Source organism: Podarcis pityusensis (assembly GCF_964106645.2).
Source record: "Podarcis pityusensis genome assembly, chromosome: 1".
In the NCBI taxonomy this organism is placed as follows: Eukaryota; Metazoa; Chordata; class Lepidosauria; order Squamata; family Lacertidae; genus Podarcis; species Podarcis pityusensis.
Window position 1 is genome coordinate 12,353,647 of NC_138028.1, and position 19,423 is coordinate 12,373,069.

At 48.5% G+C, this 19,423-nt stretch overlaps 1 protein-coding gene across 5 annotated transcripts in view; it reads left to right on the forward strand.

Annotated features, from left to right (window-relative positions):
- CEP170B (centrosomal protein 170B) overlaps window positions 1–19,423 on the forward strand; it is an 87,185-nt gene that overhangs the window by 34,555 nt on the left and 33,207 nt on the right. For all 5 annotated transcript variants that reach the window (XM_081004903.1, XM_081004907.1, XM_081004905.1 and 2 more), the window contains exons 7-10: window positions 14,706–14,822; window positions 15,364–15,840; window positions 17,331–18,100; window positions 18,994–19,173. In XM_081004903.1, the coding sequence (XP_080861029.1) occupies window positions 14,706–14,822; window positions 15,364–15,840; window positions 17,331–18,100; window positions 18,994–19,173 (1,544 nt within the window). The remainder of the gene's footprint in view (window positions 1–14,705; window positions 14,823–15,363; window positions 15,841–17,330; window positions 18,101–18,993; window positions 19,174–19,423) is intronic.

A 19,423-nucleotide genomic window follows, 5' to 3' on the forward strand; every position in this document is an offset into this window, starting at 1 on the left:
ACGATCCCACGAGGGCTGTATTGCACTCTTCTCAACGCATTGATCCGTTAATGAAAGTCTCGTGCAACAGGTGTATGGTTTTGCGTTACACCACCAATCTGGCTCTTGTAGACCCTTTTCGTCGGCCCCCTCCCTAAGTTTGAGGATTGGAAGTAGGTTTAAATCATTAATGGAATAAAGAACATAATACCTTTAGCAGAAAAGTGGGCTTACTCAGTCATGGTGGAAAAGAAGCTTTGGAAGGAAAACTGCTGGGTTAAGCCTGTAGGTATTTAGTAATTTGCTTCTAGCAAATTGAAGTGAGCTCCGAGGTGAGCAAATTTCATTTGTTTGTTTTCCTTCTGTTGGAAGTTGAGAGCCCAGGAGAACCGAGCTAGGAATCCAAACAAGTAAAGCCTCTTTCATTCCCTCTCGTTGCCTGCAATACGTTTTTGTAAAATGTTGAAAAAGCAACACAGTGAAAGTTTGTATGAGATGATGATGATTATTTTGCTACCTTTTCTCAATACATCGCAGAAGCCAGCTTCAGCAAGCGTCATTCCAAAGCCCTGAGAACTTTTATTGAGACCCAGGTCTGTTTCAATTGCCAATCGTCAGTTGCCTGTGCTTTGCAATATTTTGTTTTCATTTCATAAAAACAGATTGGAAAAGAGAGCTCTGTCCTCTTGCGATTTAGGAATTAGCTGATCCCCCTGATTAGATTAGGAAGGAGTATAGCACATGATTTGCCCCTGGGCTCATCCTGCAGCTCTGAAGTCATCTTCCTTCTCTCCTGAGCCCCAGGTAGGTTTTACCATTTGTTTTCCTTTATGCATGGAAGCTGGCTGCAAATTTGCATCTTTTGGAAGTGATTGGTGGAATAGCACAGGACTTTGACAGTCGGTGTTGTGGATACTTTGCAGGTATGAAGTGATTTAGTTCTCTTGGTCAGCCCTGAAATACTGTTTTAAACTGCGGTGTGGCCCTAAGTACATCTACTGTGAAATAGCCTCACTCTGTTCCATGGGGCTCACTCGCTTAGGTGCTAAATTTGCTTAGCATTAACAATTATCTCTCCCCTACTTTTTTTGAGAAATGAATGTGGTTTTCAAAGAGATGTGCTCTTATTGTGTTCTATCTATCTATCTATCTATCTATCTATCTATCTATCTATATCTATCTATCTATCATCTATCATCTATCATCTATCATCTATCTATCATCTATCTATCAGCTATCTATCAGCTATCTATCTATCTATCTATCTATCTATCTATCATCTAGCTATCTATCATCTAGCTATCTATCATCTAGCTATCATCCATCTAGCTATCATCCATCTAGCTATCATCCATCTATCTATCATCTATCTATCTATCTCCTGTTCTTCCTTCTGCTAAGAAGGCTTTGGTATTGTTTAAAAAACCCTGCAATACCTGTTTCGCCTGGGCGCAAAGGATGTGTGGCTGGTACATTGTGGCCAGTAGGACAGCTCTCTGATTTAATCCCTGAAGTTCAAGATGCAGTTCCTCTCCTACCAGCGAGAGTGATGTGTGTCTGAAAATATGTAAATGAGCATATCTCATCTGTGTGTGTGACCGGGCTCTTGGAGGGGGTGACTGGATGCCCCCTGAGCTGTAAAAGATTAACTGCCCCTCTAATTCTTGAGGGACAGGTGGAGAGGGGGAAGGCTTGAGCACCTACTTTCCCCCCTCACCATTTTCTGAACCCTGCAGCAGCTGCCATGATGGAAACTGCCAGGCAACCGGACTTCCCCACCACAGCTTCTGCTCACTCCAGGAGAAGTCTAGAAAGCCATAGAAATAGGCCAGAAAGTGATCCCTTCTCCATGCAGAGCTTCCTCACTCTAGGCATAGCAATAGGAAAGTGGGGGCAGTGGTTGGCCGGAAATACATACCTGCCGAAAAGCCCTGCTCTTTAAGCTGGATAGCTCAGTTGGTTAAAGTGTGGTGCTGGTCATGCCAAGGTTGCAGGTTTGATCCCCGTAAGGGACAGCTGCATATTCCTGCATTGCAAGGGGGTTGGAATAGATCAGGCATAGGCAAACTCAGCCCTCCAGATGTTTTGGGACTACAGCTCCCATCATCCCTAGCTAACAGGACCAGTGGTCAGGGATGATGAGAGTTGTAGTCCCAAAACATCTGGAGGGCCAAGTTTGCCTATGCCTGGACTAGACGAACACAAGGGCCTCTTCCAACTCTACGATTCTATAATGCTACTTCTTCTTTGTTGATCACTCGTAGCCAAATAAGATTGTCTTCCATGAACATGGTTTCCACAGTAAGTCCATAAGTGACTGTGGAGGCCAATTCTGGATCCACACGTCCTTCCACAGTGAGGACATAGGTTTCTGGGTGGTGTTGATCATGGTGAGGGTTTGCCAAGTGTGCCTTCCTCTTAGCATGTTTCTCCCTTGCGTCCTGAGTTCGAGTGTCTTCAAAGTCCATGACACCTTTGGTAAAGGCTGTTCTCCAACTGGAGCACTCACAGGCCAGTGTTTCCCAGTTGTCAGTGTTTATACTACATTTTTTTAGATTTGCCTTGAGAGAGTCTTTAAACCTCTTTTGTTGACCACGCTTTCCATTTTGAAGTTCGGAATAGAGTAGTTGCTTTGGAAGATGAGAATCAGGCATCTGCACAACATGACCAGCCCAGCAAAGTTGATGTTGAAGAATCATTGCTTCGACACTGGTGACCTTTGCTTCTTCCAATACACTGACATTAGTTTGCCTGTCTTCCCAAGTGATGTGCAAAATTTTTCGGAGACACCATTGATGGAATCTTTCGAGGAGTTGGAGATGGCGTTTATAAGTGGTCCATGTTTCACAAGCACTTGCAGTACACATGGAAACTGAATGAGTGTCTCATCAGAAGAACATGCCCTGGCCAGGACACCATGGGTAGTGCTCTTTTGGTCCAGTTGGCCTTCGCTGGAGTCCAACATGACAGCATCCACTTGATGTTGTGACCCCATGATCCACCTTTAGCTCCTGACCCCCTTGTTGAAGACCTGTGATTTAAACCATCAAAGATTGAATCAGATTCCCCACCCTGCTTTTCTGCTATTCCCCTCCCCCCCACTGCCAGTCCATTCTGTGTCTGCTGAAGATGGAAGCTGTTAATAATGAATGGAGAAAAGGCTAGACTGCAGTGGTATGGATTTTCATTTTGAGAGAGATGCCTTTGTTCCAAACCGCCTGTAACAATCCTCCACTTTTTCTTTGTCTCTCTGAAGGATGCTTTCCCTTTCTTTGGGTGTGGGTGTGTGTGGAGAGGGGTCACTTAAAAACTTCCATTGGTAGCCCAGGCACTTGTATGTGTGTGTGTTTGTGTGCTACTTTTGTGGGGGGGAAACGTGCAGAAATATTTTGGTTCCAAAGAAAATAGAGTGAGCCGCTGCCATGATCAAAGCTGCAGGAACCACCAATTAAAAGCCGTCTCTTGGGACAACTGCCCTTATTCCAATGCCTGGCTCTCCTTCCTCTGATCTGCCCAGACGGTATTTTTAGATCAGCACTCAAGTTCATTGTCTGGAGAGAGCTGGTGCAGTGCCCTCTTTGCAATCGCTCATTTTATTTTTATTGACTTTTTAGTGGGACAGAGAGGGGGTTGGGTGCTGCTCTGCTTCTCCTAACGCACTGCTGGGTTGATCTAACGTGGCTCCTGGCCTCCCGTCCCAGTTATGGCTAATGGCTCCCCCTCCCCACCTCTCTCTTTCTTTACCACTTTCTGCCACATCTGCTGGGGAATTCCAAACTCCGCAGAACTTGCACGCCATAGATGTAAAGCACATCTAACACGTCGTGCCCTTTCAAGTGTGTGATGTGCCCTCTGGTTGCCGTCACCCACTCAGGTCCCAATAACTGCAGCTTGCTGCCTTTGTGCATTAACCCTGCGTCACCCTCCTGCAATCAGCTCGTACCATGGATTTGTTAGCAATGTTTTCCCCAGTACTCCCATTGGCCCTCAAATTCCTTCTCCCATGAGCTTGAACAAAAGAGTTCAATCCAAAGAACCGAACAGGGCATCCCGGAAATTCAGGAGTACCAGGATTGGGAAGGACTCTGCCCCCCACCCTCTTGTGACTTGAGGGAGGTGGGTTCAAGAGATGCTGCCAGTCAGTGCTGGCAGTGCCAGGAAGAAACTGTCCGTGGCTCAGGTGGGGCAGCAGTTTTCATTCGTGGGAGAAAGCTGCTTTAACTTCAGTGGTTATTGTTATTATTTATTAAATGTATACACCGTCCTTCATTCGAAGATCACAGGGTGGTTTACAGAATAAATTTAAAAAGTGAAAACACAGAATGCATATATAAGGTACCCTCCAACATCCAGGTGATCCAAATTGGGGCACTCAGGGGGGGGGGGTTTGGTCCCAAGCTCTCACAGGAGCAAGCTGACTTGCGCCATAGCGCTGGACCAAAAAAATGGGACATTCTATGATCCACTCAGAAGCCAGGATGGTTTCTGAATTTCTGGGATGCCCTGTTTAAATCGGGATGGCTCAGTGGTATGTTGTTGCTGTTGTTGTTGTTCATTCCCTGCCCATCTGGCTAGGTGTCCCCAGCCACTTGGGGCTGCTTCCAGCGCATATAAAAACATAATAAAACGTCAAACATTAAAAACTTCCCAATACAATAACTTCCCCATACAAAACTTCCTGATCGAATAAGAACAACAATACAAAACCAATTGTTTGCTCTGCCAAAGGCCTGGTTGTAGAGCAACCTTGTTGCCTGGCTCCTAAAGATATGTAGTGAAGGTGCCAGGCAAGCCTCCCCGGGGAGAGCTTTCCAGAAACAAGGAGCCACCGCAGAAAAGGCCCGTTCTCATATTGCTGCCCTCCAGACCTCTCGTGGGAGAAACATGCAAAGAAGGGCCATGGAGGATGTCAGGGAACTGCCATCGGAAGGAAGGGAAGTGAAAGGGCTCACACAGGTTGGGAGAGACTCAGCAGCTGAAGAGGGAACCAGTAGGGGGAGAGGAGCTGGGCTGAGGGAAAGGGAGCTGGAGGGATGGCTCAGAGACACTTCCAGCGAAAACAGTGGGGAGGTTTCAGGACCTCCTGTAGGGACACCCACTCCTCGCCGGAAACTGTCACGCAGAGAGTCCAGAAGACGTGTTTCCGTTAAGGAGCTTTTATGTTGGAAGCGATTCCGAAAGCAACCACTGTCGGAATCTGCCAGCGACTGACGGAGCCATGTTTAAGGGGCTCCGTTACAGACAGAGGTTTGCAAACTTGACCAAACTCTGAGGGACTAGGATTTTACACACAAGCAGCTCATCGTCCCATCACAGCATTCCGACAGTCTTCGTGAGCAGCTTGTGCAGGAGAAGGCATCATGAGCAACCCAGCCGGAACCGGAGAAGCAGGAGCTGGAGCGGGTCCAAGCCTGGAAGAAAGGTACCGGGTGTTGGAGGTCCAGCTAGCGCTGCAGACGGCGAGGCTTGAGGAGAGGAGGGCTCAGGATGCAGACAAAAAGGGGAAAGACACCCAGCTCGTCAGAAAGGTACCAGGATTGGTGCAGAAGTTTGGGGGGGAGCCCAAAGACTATCATGGCTTTCGGACAGAGATGCAATATGCCCTCAATCTGCAGTTTGATGAATTCCCTGACGAGGAATCAAGAGTGGCTTTCGTGATTGGGCATCTTGAAAAGGGGGCGAGAGACTGGGTTAGACCCCTGATGGCAGCGAATAGTGACGTCCTAAAGGACACGATGAAGTTCTTTCGCGCCATGGATCTGATGTTTTCCAGCGATATTGAACAGGGAGTGGTCCGCAGACAGTTAATGGCTTGCAAACAGGGGAGCCGATCTGTCCGTGAGTACTGGACTGAATTCACCATGTTGATCCATAAATTGGGGTGGGATCTATCGGCGGAACCCATTCAAATGCTTTTTGAAGAAGGGCTTTCTTCGGCTGTGAAAGACGAACTTTCCCGGGCGCCCAGGGCGGAGTCTATGGACCAGCTGACCAAATCAGCGCTGACCATAGGAGCGCGCCAGGAGGCGAGAGCATTGGAGAGGCGGGAAGGGAAGGGGGAACGTTGGAAGGAGTTCCGCATTCCAGACATTCCAGAGCCAACTTTCCCGCCGGCAGAGCCGATGGAAATCGGAACAGCGCGCGCGCGCGCAGTTTCAAAGCCCAGTGAGGGGGGAAAGAAGGAGGGAAAAGGCGCCCGGAAATGCTATCTCTGCCAACAGCCAGGTCACTTTGCCAGAGTCTGCCCCCAGAGGAAGGAATGGCAAGGGATGGTAGGAGCTGTGGAGGGAAGAGAGGAAGAAATACCGAAGCAAGTAAAAGCCAACGCCTGGCTGCCACCGTCGGGGCACAGCAGTCAGGCCAAAGAGCAGTGAAAGTGCCCACGCCAGAACCTCCTAAACCCGCCCTAGTGATAGAAGTGGCGCTAGAGCTGCCAAACGGACACCCTCTAAAGATAAAGGCGCTGTTGGACTCAGGCAGCTCCTGCAATTTCATGAGCAAAGAGTTTGCAGCTGAACACCAGATACAGACGATCCCTTTAAGCAACCCCCTGCAGGTGACCACGATCGATGGCAGGGAGCTGTTGGGAGGAGAAGTCAGCTTGCAGACCGTCCCAATGATAATGAAGGTGGCAAGGCACACCGAACTGATAGCGTTTAATGTGGCCACCTTGGGAGGAGCTCCCATTATATTGGGGATGAGCTGGCTAGCGTTACATGATCCGCTGGTGGGCTGGCATCAGAGAGTGGTTTCTTTTGGTTCAGCACATTGCTTAGAACACTGCAAAGAGGGAAAGGGTTTGGCAGGGGCCCAAGCCACCCTAGCAGGGACTGAAGTAACGGAGAACGTGAAGGTACCACGACAATACGCAGATCTCCGCGACGTCTTCAGCGAAAGGGAAGCTGACCAATTACCCCCGCATAGACCCTTTGACTGTCAAATCAATTTACTCCCTGGGGCACAGCTCCCTGTAGGCAAGCTGTACGCCATGTCCGACAGAGAGATGCAGGAGTTAAGAGAGTTCATTGACAAGAACCTGAAGAGAGGGTTCATCAGAGAGTCCAGGGCGGTGGGGGGCAGCCCAGTGTTTTTTGTGGATAAAAAAAACACGAACAAGCCGAGGCTTGTGTGTGACTTCAGGGCCTTAAATGCAGTGTCAGAACCAGTGGCTTTCCCTATGCCCAGGATTGACGACATTTTGACAAGGGTCAGGAAGGGAAAGATTTTTACTAAACTGGACCTAAGGGGGGCGTACAACCTGATACGAATAAGGAAGGGGGATGAATGGAAAACCACCATGTTCACCCCTTTGGGGGCATTTGAATATTTAGTTATGCCCTTCGGCCTACAAGGAGGCTCCGCGTGCTTTCAATCGTTTATGAACCACGTCCTGGGGCCTTTGCTTTACAAGAATTGTGTGGCCTTCTTAGACGACGTGTTGGTGTATTCTGAGAATGAGGAGCAGCATGTGAGAGACGTCAGAGAAGTGTTGAGCAGGCTGCAAGCCAACCAGCTGTGGGTGAAACTGGAGAAGTGTCAGTTTCATACCAAGGAGGTGGAATTCCTGGGGTATCGCCTGTCAGACAAGGGATTGGCCATGGATCCCGGCAAGGTCCAGGCGGTGCTGGAATGGAAAACACCCAAAACAAGGAAGGATGTGCAGAGGTTCCTAGGATTTGGGAACTTCTATCGTAAGTTCATCCGAAACTTTGCCCACCTGACGGCGCCCATTACGGACTGTCTCAGCAGTAAGAAGAAGTTCGTTTGGACTGAGGAGGCGGAGCGAGCATTTGAGGAACTAAAAAGGGCCTTCGCCTCGGAACAACAACTCCTGCATGTGGATTTACAAAAACCGATGAGAGTGGAAACTGACGCATCAGACAGAGCGATTGGGGCGGTGCTTCTGCAGCCAGGGAAGGAGGAGTCAGAGTGGAGACCGTGTGCCTTTTTTTCGCGAAAGCTGAACAAATCCGAGAGGAACTACACGGTGTATGACCGAGAACTACTAGCCATTCATGAGGCGTTCCGGAGATGGAGGCACCTGCTAATTGGCGCACAACATAAGGTGCAAGTGTGCACTGACCACAAGAACCTAGAGTATTGGAGGACGGCACGAGTGCTCAACCAACGGCAAGTGAGATGGGCCCAGGAGTTCTCCAAATTTAACTTTGAGATTTGTTATGTGCCAGGCCCAGAGAACATTAGGGCGGACGCTCTCTCACGCAAACCTGAATATTTGGAGGAGGAGGGAGCACCCGAAGAGAGACATGTCATTCCAGAGGACCGCTGGGTGTGTGGGGCGGCATTGGTGGGACAAAGAGAACTGGTAGAGGAAACAGAGAATGATGAATACGCCCAGAATAAGCTCAGAGGTCTTAGGGGTGAGGGAGAGGAACCAGGGGGTTTCGAGGAAAGAAATGGAGCTTTGTATTACAAAGGGGCACTGTATATCCCTGAAGGAGACTTAAGGGGGAGGGTACTCAAGCAGTTGCACGACAGCCCCACGGCGGGGCATTTTGGACAACACAAAACCATGTGGTTGGTCACCAGGGAATTTTGGTGGCCTAAGGTGAGGGAAGATGTACGGGAGTATGTAAGAGGGTGTGAGCAATGCCAGCGAGCCAAAGGGGAGAGGCGGGCACCGGCGGGGCTATTAGAACCCTTACCAACCCCAGAACGACCTTGGGAGGCAGTGTCGATAGATTTTATGACTGATCTGCCGAAGTCCAAGGGGAAAACAGCCATCATGGTGGTGGTAGACCTACTAACAAAGATGTGCCACTTTGTAGCCTGCTCGCATGCAGTCACGGCGGAAGAGACAGCGAAGTTATTTGTAGAACACATTTTTAGGTTGCACGGGGTGCCATTGAGGGTGGTCTCAGACCGAGGAAAACAATTTACTTCCAGGTTCTGGAGGAAGCTCATGAGCTTACTGCAGGTGGAGGTCAACTTTTCGACTGCCCGGCACCCTGAAACCAACGGGCAGGCGGAAAGAGCAAACGGGGTCCTCCAGCAATACCTGAGGTGTTATGTCAATGACAGAGAGAATGACTGGGTAGAAAAGTTGGCGCTGGCGGAATTTGCCTACAACAATGCCGAGAATGTGTCCACAGGGATGAGCCCCTTCTTGGCTAATTATGGGTGTCATCCCAGGGCTTTCCCAGGGGGAGAAGGGGAGAGATGGGGTGTCCCGGCAGCCGAGCATTTTGTAGAAGAAATGGAAGCAATCCATCGTCAGCTCCAACTCAACTTAGAAAGGGCGAAGGAAGAATACAAGAGGCAGGCAGACAAGAACCGAAGGGAAGGTGAAACCATAAGGGTGGGAGATAGGGTGTGGCTGTCAACCCAAGGGTTGCCGTTCAAAGGAGGTTGTAAGAAATTAAGACCCAGGAGATTGGGTCCCTTTGAGGTCATTCAACAGGTCAACCCAGTGGCTTTCAGGCTCCGGTTACCCAACCACATGAAACTGCACCCAGTATTTCACAGGTCGTTACTGTCACCGTATGAGGGGGGACGAGAAGGGATGGCCACTCGGGGACCGGTCATAGAAGAAAGGGAATGCAGCAGCCATGTGGCAGAAATCCTCGACGCCAGATGGAAGGGGGATCAGGTGGAGTATTTGGTAGCGTGGGAAGGAGAACCGGAGTCAGAAAACACTTGGGTAATGGCAGAAGATATCAATGACGAGGTATTGATAGAAACGTTCCATCAAAGGTTCCCAAGGAAACCTCAGCCTGTGGAGAGGTTCCGGAGGGAATACTTTGGGACCACCGATGAGGAGGAGGAGTTGGAAGGATTCTCGGAATCGGAAGGGGAAGGGGAGATGGACTCTGAGGAGGAGGAGTACTTCGAGACCAGGAACCGCAACAGGTGGAGAGAAGTGTTCGGGACATCGGAAGATGAAGGAAGTTCATTCCGGGGTTTTGCCTCCTCACCGCCCGTAGAGGAGGGGGCGAGAGGGGATGAAGGGGGCCCTGGAGGGGAGGTGGATGTCAGGGAACTGCCATCGGAAGGAAGGGAAGTGAAAGGGCTCACACAGGTTGGGAGAGACTCAGCAGCTGAAGAGGGAACCAGTAGGGGGAGAGGAGCTGGGCTGAGGGAAAGGGAGCTGGAGGGATGGCTCAGAGACACTTCCAGCGAAAACAGTGGGGAGGTTTCAGGACCTCCTGTAGGGACACCCACTCCTCGCCGGAAACTGTCACGCAGAGAGTCCAGAAGACGTGTTTCCGTTAAGGAGCTTTTATGTTGGAAGCGATTCCGAAAGCAACCACTGTCGGAATCTGCCAGCGACTGACGGAGCCATGTTTAAGGGGCTCCGTTACAGACAGAGGTTTGCAAACTTGACCAAACTCTGAGGGACTAGGATTTTACACACAAGCAGCTCATCGTCCCATCACAGAGGAGGATCACAGGGTCCAGGTTGGTTCTTATGGGGAGAGGAAGTCCTTGCGGGTCTTGAGCTGTGAGTGATGGCAAATGGGACCTGAGGCCAAATTTTGCAGCATGGAGTGCTCCTATTCAGGGTGCGAGCTAGTCATGCCTCTCCCCCCAGTATATTCCATCTCTCCCTCTGCCACCAGTTTTCCACTGAACACACACACAGTCTTGTGGATTCTCCCCTCTCGAGCCTTGATTCTACCACCCAAATTTTCTTGTTGTATTTCTGCAAATGTTGAGATTCTCCACATCATCCTCTTGTCAATTCTTTGGCTACCTAATAATTGGCTCCTGGAGAATTAAGTTCGTTATTAGTATATACATGATGGATGACACCTTGTTCTGGAACTCCCATAATGCTTTGCTGGGTTAAATACAGTCTACTGGAACTCGATAATTCTGATTGGCAGTGCTCTGTTGGTCTTTCTTTTCTTCTTTTTCCTTGCCCATTTTTATCTTGTTAATCCCACTCTCGCTCCCTCCCTGCGCCCAAATGTCGGTGGTGTTTGTAGTATCGCTGCCGCCACCCAACAGTTCAATATTTATCTAGACTAGTGACCTCGATCCTGTCATTTAAAGGGATGCTATTCCACACTTTGCCCTCCCTGGGCTGTCTGGCTGGATTGATGAGCCAAGAAAAGTGCCTGAATGAATTGGAGCCATCTGGACAGGCTGGCATAAAAAGTTGTGGCAGAGGGTTGGGGCGGCGGATGGATGCTTAATGAGCCAGGCTCGGAGACACTGGCTCTAATACAATTAGGACGACAGAGATGTTTAGTTACTTTTCACTGAAGCTTCAGGCACTGCCGGTTGACTCTTTACGTAGGCTTCTTATGTGCTGTGGGTTAGGGGGTTTAGGCTGTAACCTTTGGCTCCAGGGCATGGTTGCTGCCTCAGCAGGTCCAGGTGAGATCAGTGCTTGGGATAGGAAACTTCCCGGAAACCCTATTGCAGTGGTGCAGTTTGGTGGTTTTAGAATCTGGACTTGATGGTCTTATCACAGCAGTGGAGAACCTCTAGCCCATGGGCCCATTCATTCATTCAATTTGTACCCCACCCTTCATTTGAGGATCACTGGGTGGTTTACAATATAAAAGCACAAACTGTTGTTGTTATTAAAATTTCTATAACACCGTTCCCCCGAGGATCACAATATAAAACAGCTCTAGCTAACATGGTCAGTGGTCAGGGATGATGGGAGTTGGGAGTCCACAAGTGAGAGCCAGTGTGGTGTAGTGGTTAAGAGCAGTGGACTTGTAATCTGGTGAACCGGGTTCGATTCCCCGCTCCTCCACATGCAGCTGCTGGGTGACCTTTGGCTAGTCACACTTCTCTGAAGTCTCTCAGCCCCACTCACCTCACAGAGTGTTTGTTGTGGGGGAGGAAGGGAAAGGAGGTTGTTAGCCACTTTGAGACTCCTTAGGGTAGTGATAAAGCGGGATATCAAATCCAAACTCCTCCTCCTCCTCCTCACAAACATCTGGAGCAGGGGTCAGCAACCTTTTTCCGCCGTGGGCCGGTCCACTGTCCCTCAGACCATGTGGGGGGCCGGACTATATTTTGAAAAAGGATATGAACGAATTCCTATGCCCCACAAATAACCCAGAGATGCATTTTAAATAAAAGCACACATTCTACTCATGTCAAAACACCAGGCAGGCCCCACAAATAACCCAGAGATTCATTTTAAATAAAAGGATATATTCTACTTGTGTAGAAACACGCTGATTCCCGGACTCTCCGCGGGCAGGATTGAGAAGGCGATTGGGCCGCATCCGGCCCCCGGTGCCTTAGGTTGCCTACCCCTGATCTGGAGGCACCATATTGCCTGTCCCCAGTGTAGAGTAATTACTAACCTGACCCTTCCGGCCCCTGCCCCCTGGTCTCCATAAGAAGAGCCCTGTTGGATTGGACCAAAAGATTTATCTAGTCCAGCATGGTGTTCTCATGGTGGCCAAACACCTGCTTCTGGGAAGCCCACCAGCAGAATATGAGCATAATGGCCCTCTCCCTATCTGTGAAATGGGTATAATGATGACCTACCTCAAAGCAGTGGTTTAAGACCAGGATGGGGAACCCTGGAGCCCAGCAGATGTTGTCGGACTGCAAGTCCCATCGTCCTTGATCACATCTGGAGGGCCAGAGCTTCCCCATCCCTGATTTATGGCAAAACAGTAGAGTACAGCAGTCTTCTGTGAGATAAAAGTGCTACAAAAAGCGTTGCTTTTATTAATAATGATGGAAGAAGGATGGGCAAGTCGGTACACATCATGGAAAGAGATTTCAGGGGAGGCATCCAGAAAGAGAGCAGTAATTATGCGTTTCAAGTTCTTGCTTGCTTTATCCTCGACTCTTGGGGTGTGAATTATAATTTTAAAAGGGTACAAAGCATGTCCAGGGCTGGATTTAGGTTTGATGAGACCCTAAGCTACTGAAGGTAATGGGGCCCTTTATATGTCCAGCTGTCTTTTGTCAACAACAAATTGTCGCTGTTTTTAGTGTTGAATATATGCAGTATGGAAATTTATGGACCTAATAGGTATCTAAAGACATTTGCACATAACAAAATAGGTATTTTATCAAAGTAATTGTTGAACTGAAATACAATTAAGAAGTATATTAATAGTGAAATAATTATTAAGCTCTAACTGTATGTAGGTTTTATTTTATTTGTTTCTTATCTTATATTTTGGAAATGTACATGCAGTTTTTTCCCCTTTAATTTTTTTGGGGCCCCCAAGAGAGTGGGGCCCTAAGCTATAGCTTGCTTAGCTTATATGTAAATCAGTCACTGAGCACTTCAGGCTGAAGCAGAGCCCATGTGCTGAAGATTTCAGCCCCCTTTTAAAGCACTTATGCTGGTTCCCACAAACCAACCTCGGTCTTCTGAAGATAAAGTTCAGGGATTGGTGGGTTATTAGGGAGGCCAGTCATCCAGAGCGAATGTCTTTGTGCAGCCTGAATTTGCTACACAAAGGAAGCAGTTGCAAGGGTACCTTTTTGCTTGTTGGGATGCGGAGGTGATTCTGCACGGCTCTCCCAATATGACAATAAGTGCTTGTGTGTATTTTTAGTGGGGTGTGTTATGATGACTGGAAGCCCAAGGAACCTGTATTTCCTGTTCCCCTTGCTTATTTCTGCATGGGAAATGGCTCTCAAGTAGCTGAAGCTGTTTATTTAAGTGCCCATGTGCCCATTTGCATGCCTGGTACTGAGTTTAAGTCACTATCTCCCTGGCTGGTGTGAACTGGCAGGGTTTTGGATGTGATGCTAGATCTACCACGCCATTCCTCTCCTGACCCCACTTAGGATTGCTCTGTCTGTGCTGTAAGAAGTCTGTGGATGGGTAAAATAATACTTGTAAGCCTCCTGCGGGTTTAAAACTACAGTGGTACCTCGGGTTACAGACACTTCAGGTTACAGACTCCGTTAACACAGAAATAGTACCTCGGGTTAAGAACTTTACTTCAGGATGAGAACAGAAATCGTGCGGTGGCAGCGGGAGGCCCCATTAGCTAAAGTGGTACCTCAGGTTAAGATCAGTTTCAGGTTAAGAACGGACCTCCGGAACGAATTAAGTTCTTAACCCAAGGTACCACTGTATATATCTGTCTCGTTTAAATCTCTTATTGGTAATACATTGTTAGCATTAGGACTTCTCAACAGCCCAGTTTTAGAGAGACTCGGAAGGGGCGTCCTTATTGAACTGGCTTAACAAAGTTTGGCAATTGGCACTGACAGAGAAATTGACCAAACAAAATACCACTAGCTGAAGTACAGAGACGCAGAGACTCATTTAAAACTCACCGCTACTGTTTTAACGAATAATAATAATAAAGAACTTCTGCAGGCAATCGAGACTTTTTTGGTTGGTCTAGGTTAAATAATAGTCCACGTTTTAGATTTCTGACTGTGTGCTATGCTGTGTTTTCAGTCTATGCCTTGCAATGGTTTTTTTTTAAATAAAAAATAAAAATCAAGTTACATACGTGTCTTCAAGTGAACCATGATTTAGCTTGCCAGGTATTCCAAATAACCAAGGTTTGCATTTCGTCAAGTAGCACCATTTAAAAGCCAGTTTGACTACTTCATAAGCCTAAGCGGTGAGCAGTTGGTTTATGGAACACTTTTCATTAAATATTGTTGCCCTTAGTTTTCTAAAAGGTGTCTTTTGGAGTAGGTGTCCCCTTGCCACCATCTTGAACTTGATAGCAATAGCTGCCAGCAAACTAATGCTGCCTTTTGTGTGTGTGTGTGTGTGTGTGTGTGTGTGTGTTGTCTACCTCCAGAGACGACAACTACTTACCGCACACCCCTTTACGGCCAGCCATCATGGTGGGGGGAAGATGATGAAAACAATAAGTTGGAGTCAGCAGATGACAGAAGGCAAGAAGAGCCGTATCCAGGTAAATATACCTGCTGCTTCTCTTTTCAACAGTTAAGGGTGAATAGTGTGAATAGGAACTTTATATAACTGTGACTTTATGTAATTGCATTAATTCATTTTCAATAATTTGCTGGTGTTGTGTGCTTTAGCTGTATTCTACTGTGTTTGGTTTATTTTATTTATTTCAAACAATTTATATACCATTTGATTGTGGGGGGGGGACACTTCAAGGCAGTTTACGAAAAAGATAAAGAAATAAAATGATCACTAAAAGATTTGCAACCATATTTTAAAACCTACAGAAAGTTAAAACTGCAATAGAATAGACTAAAACGGATTCAAACTCGTAGAAACTTTCAAAACTTCTACGTAGACTTTGATTTTGATATTGTGATGTTTGCTGTTGGGTTTTTTTATGCTTCTGTTGTGATTGTTGTGAGCTGCTTTCTGCTCTGCGTTTGTTGTTGGAAAAGTGGAAGGCAAGTATTAAATAAAATTAAAATGAAAAGCTTTGATTTCAAATTAAAAGAATAAATAATACTTCCCCCTTTACCCCGCAGAGAGAACAAAAGACATAGGTCAGCACGGAGAGGAAATCAATGGGAACATCACCGGCTACAGCGATCCTCAAGGCGACTCTGTCTACGCCTTCCGAAGGGAGCCTAGTTACTTTGAAATCCCTACGAAAGAATTCCAGCAGCCGGTGAAAACTCCAGAGGCCCAAGTCCACGAAATCCCCACCAAAGACGTTGACGCGGTGGCGCTGCCCGTCGTGCAGAGCCACGCCTCTTTCACCATAGAGTTTGACGACTGCACCCCGGGTAAAATAAAGATAAAAGATCACGTCACCAAATTTTCGCTCAGGCAGAGAAGGAACCTCGGCAAAGAAGGGGGCCACGCAGAAATGATCTCGGCAGAGAGCAAAGTGGCTGACTGGCTGGTGCAGAATGACCCGAGTCTCATGAGGAGGCCGTCCCCAGGAGAGGACGTGTACAGTACGAAAAGCGACCTCCCAGTTCACGTCAGGACTCTGAAAGGTAAATGCCAGTTTTGCTAGAGTTGCTATCTGTGGTCCAGGGCGTTCGTTGGCTATAGATGCCTTCCTTATTCTTCTTTGAAGGGATGGGGCGCATTTGAAATTACAGACATTTGGGATGTGAACTTGCACAGTTTGGAAATCCCCGCTACGGTGTGAACTTGAGTTTCATTCTATGCATTAGGCCCTTGTTCATCATGGGGTTTGTCCTGCTACCGGCCATCTTTCTGTTCCATTTCTCCCATCCTTCCAAGGATACTTACTCTTCCCAAAGCGAGGGAGGAGTTTCTTGGAGCTGGGTGGTCTTGTTTTTGGGTGCACAAGAAATCTTGCAGGTCTGCTTATGCTTGTGAGCATGCTCGGGAGCACCATCCCGACAGGGTTCATGGGATCTGTAGTGTCCTGTGCATAGCTGTCAACCTTATTTGGCGGGAAACTCCCTTATCCCAGCGCCGTGTCCTGCTGCTGTCCCTTATTGATGATGTCCCTTAAATTTCCCGGGTTTCAAAGGAAGCTGCTCCTCTCCCTCCCTCCCTGCCGGCCAGGAAGGAGGGAGGCTCCAACTGTGTTGCTTGGCTGCGTTGCTCACCCAATAAGGAGTCTAAGAACGACTGGGGGGTGGAGCTTGCATGCCTTGTGCCAATCAAATCGGATGCATTGCCTGGGAACTCCCCTTTGCTCAGTGCTTCCCAGCGGAGAGGTGATGGTGGTTTTCCTTGCTGCATCCCCTTTGCTGGGTTGCTGCGCTGTGGGAACCACCGCTTAAGGCTTCGTTTGGCTGCTGGCTGGGCTTTCTGCCTTTGGCTCAGAAGTTGAACATACCTGTGCTTGGAAAATCCCTTGTTTTGGCTGCTGATCCCTTATTTTCGAGGTTGCTAGTCCCTTATTTTCAAATCTGTAAGTTGACAGCTATGGTCCTGTGACTCCTCACAAACATGAACTGGGAGGCACAGAAAGCCATGAACCCCAGCAGCAGATGTTGTCTACCTTTAAACAGAAGTCTGCAAGACCATTTGTCTGCTTGGAAGTGGGGAGACTGGCAAGGAAGGGGAAGGGTTGCTTTCCTTGTATCCCTCCACCCTGAAAAGATTAGAAGCCCTTCTGGGGGACAGTTCACTGAGTAAGCTCAGAAAAAACAAGTTGTTTCCTAAGGGAAATAAACCGTGTGCATGGTTAAACCATGGAATTCACATTCTCAAGATGTAGGCATGGCCACCGACTTGGATGGCTTAAAAAGAGGAGGGGACAAATTCATGGAAGATAAAGCTGTCATTGGATAATAGCTGCAATGACTATGTTCTGCGTCTCCTGTTGCAGGCAGTATTCCTGCAAATCCCAGTTGCTGGGAATCGCAAATGGAGAGAAAGTGCTTTGGCCGCCCAGATCCTGCTTGCAGGATTAGATGGGCTCCTCTGTTGTTGTTTGGGGCAGTGGCACAGCAGTAAGTACTCTCTGTCCCAGGACAACTCTAATTGCATATCCACTTCGCAGGGAACAGGCATGAAGATGGAACTCAGAGCGACTCTGAAGACCCAGTAGCCCCCAAAGAGGATGAGACTCCTAGTAAAGAACATCTGGCTGAGCAAGCCCGTCTCCAGCGCCAGATCCGCCGCGACCCCCAGGAGATGCTCCACAACCAGCAGGCCTTTGTCATCGAGTTCTTCGACGATGACACGCCTCGGAAGAAGAGGTCGCAGTCCTTCACGCACAGCGGCCAGTCCAACCAGAACGACGTGGACCCCGCCTTGAAGACCAAGATTGAGAAGCGCAAGATTACCATCCCCGCGGAGAAACCGGGGAGCTCTGTCCTCTCATCCCATCTGCCTGCGGCGGGAACCAAGGGGCCAAGCAACTCTTTCACAGCCCCCAGAGCCGGATCCTTTAAGCGGGAGAAGACGGAGGAGCGGATCAGCTCGTCATCGTCGTCGAGGACCTCTGGAAAGAACCATGGCAGCGTGGGGAGAAAGTCGAAGATCGCTCAGGATTTTGCTGCCGAGTGTTTAAGGGAGAGCTCTCAAGCTGGGAAGGCTAGCGTTGAGAAGCCAGCCCCGACCCCGGTGCCGCTCACCCCGCGGGTTGTAGCGCCGCCACTGCCGCCACCAGCGCCCGAAATAGTCCCTGAGCCAGTGGCTGCCGATCCTAAGTTGGTCAAAGCGAGGAAGCAAGAGGAAGACGACAGCTTGAGTGAAACAGGCACGTATACCATTGAGACAGAGTCGCAAGATAAAGAAGTCGAAGAGGCTCGGAAAATGATCGATCAGGTGAGCCTGCCGTTCTTCGGAAAATTGAAGTTTGTGTAGTTTGGCCCCCTTGATAGTTGCAGCAATTGGTGCAAACAGAGCAAGGCCCAGGGCAAATGTAATAATAATAATAATTTTTATTTATACCCCACCCTCCCCAGCCAAGGCCGGGCTCAGGGCAGCTAACAAGCAATAATAAAAATAAGTTGAATGAATACAACTTAAAAACAAAATTAAAATACAACATTAAAATATTGAAACATTAAAATATTAAAATGTAGCCTCATCGCAGGAGGAGAAAGGAAAAGAAAAAAGAAAGAGGGGGAGGGAATCAAATTGACTCCAAGCCAAAGGCCAGGCAGAACAACTCTGTCTTACAAGCCCTGCGGAAAGAAATCAGATCCTGCAGGGCCCTGGTCTCATGAGGCAGAGCGTTCCACCAGGCCGGAGCCAGAGTTGAAAAGCCCTGGTTCTGGTTGAGGCGAATCTAACTTCCTTAGGCCCCGGGACCTCTAGGGTGTTGCTATTTATGGACCTTAAGGTCCTCCGTGGGGCATACTGGGACAGGTGGTCCCGTAGGTATGAGGGTCCTAGGCCGTGAAGGGCTTTAAAGATCAAAACCAGCACCTTGAACCTGACCCTGTACTCCACCGGGAGCCAGTGCAGCTGGAAAAGCACTGGATGAATATGCTCCCATGGCAGGGACCCCGTGAGGAGCCTCGCTGCAGCATTCTGCACCCGCTGGAGTTTCTGGGACAGCTTCAAGGGCAGCCCTGCGTAAAGCGAATTACAGTAGTCAAGCCTGGAGGTGACCGTCACATGGATCATGCATCACAAATGTAATGCTTGTTGACCTCGTGGATCGGAAATTCACTGTTTTGTTCTAAGCTGCCTTTCCCCCGTCTCTTTATCAGGTGTTTGGAGTTTTGGAGTCTCCGGTGTTTTCCAGAATTTCCCCTGCCTTCAGGCCCGTCATAAAAGGTGAGAAGGAGGAGCTGGCTCACTTGATGGGCGAAAATGGCTCAAGCCCCAAGGTTACCATGATGCAGGTCATCGCTTCCAAAGTTGCCAGTGAACATCACACGGAGATGCAGGTACAGTGAATGTGTGAAGGGCCCAGCCCTCACTTTGACTTTCCTTGCACTTGAGGGCAACTCGCATGCCTATTTCTGGCCCTCGTGGCCTGCGAAGGTTTCATTTTGTTATTTACTGAACAAAATTGTAGACCTCATTGACTGGTCCTCAAACGAAAGACCCGTAAGCGATTTAGAAAAAACTTGTTAAAAATACCTATAGAAGGACGCTGGTCTGTGACCGTATTAATAAATTCATTCATTCACACCT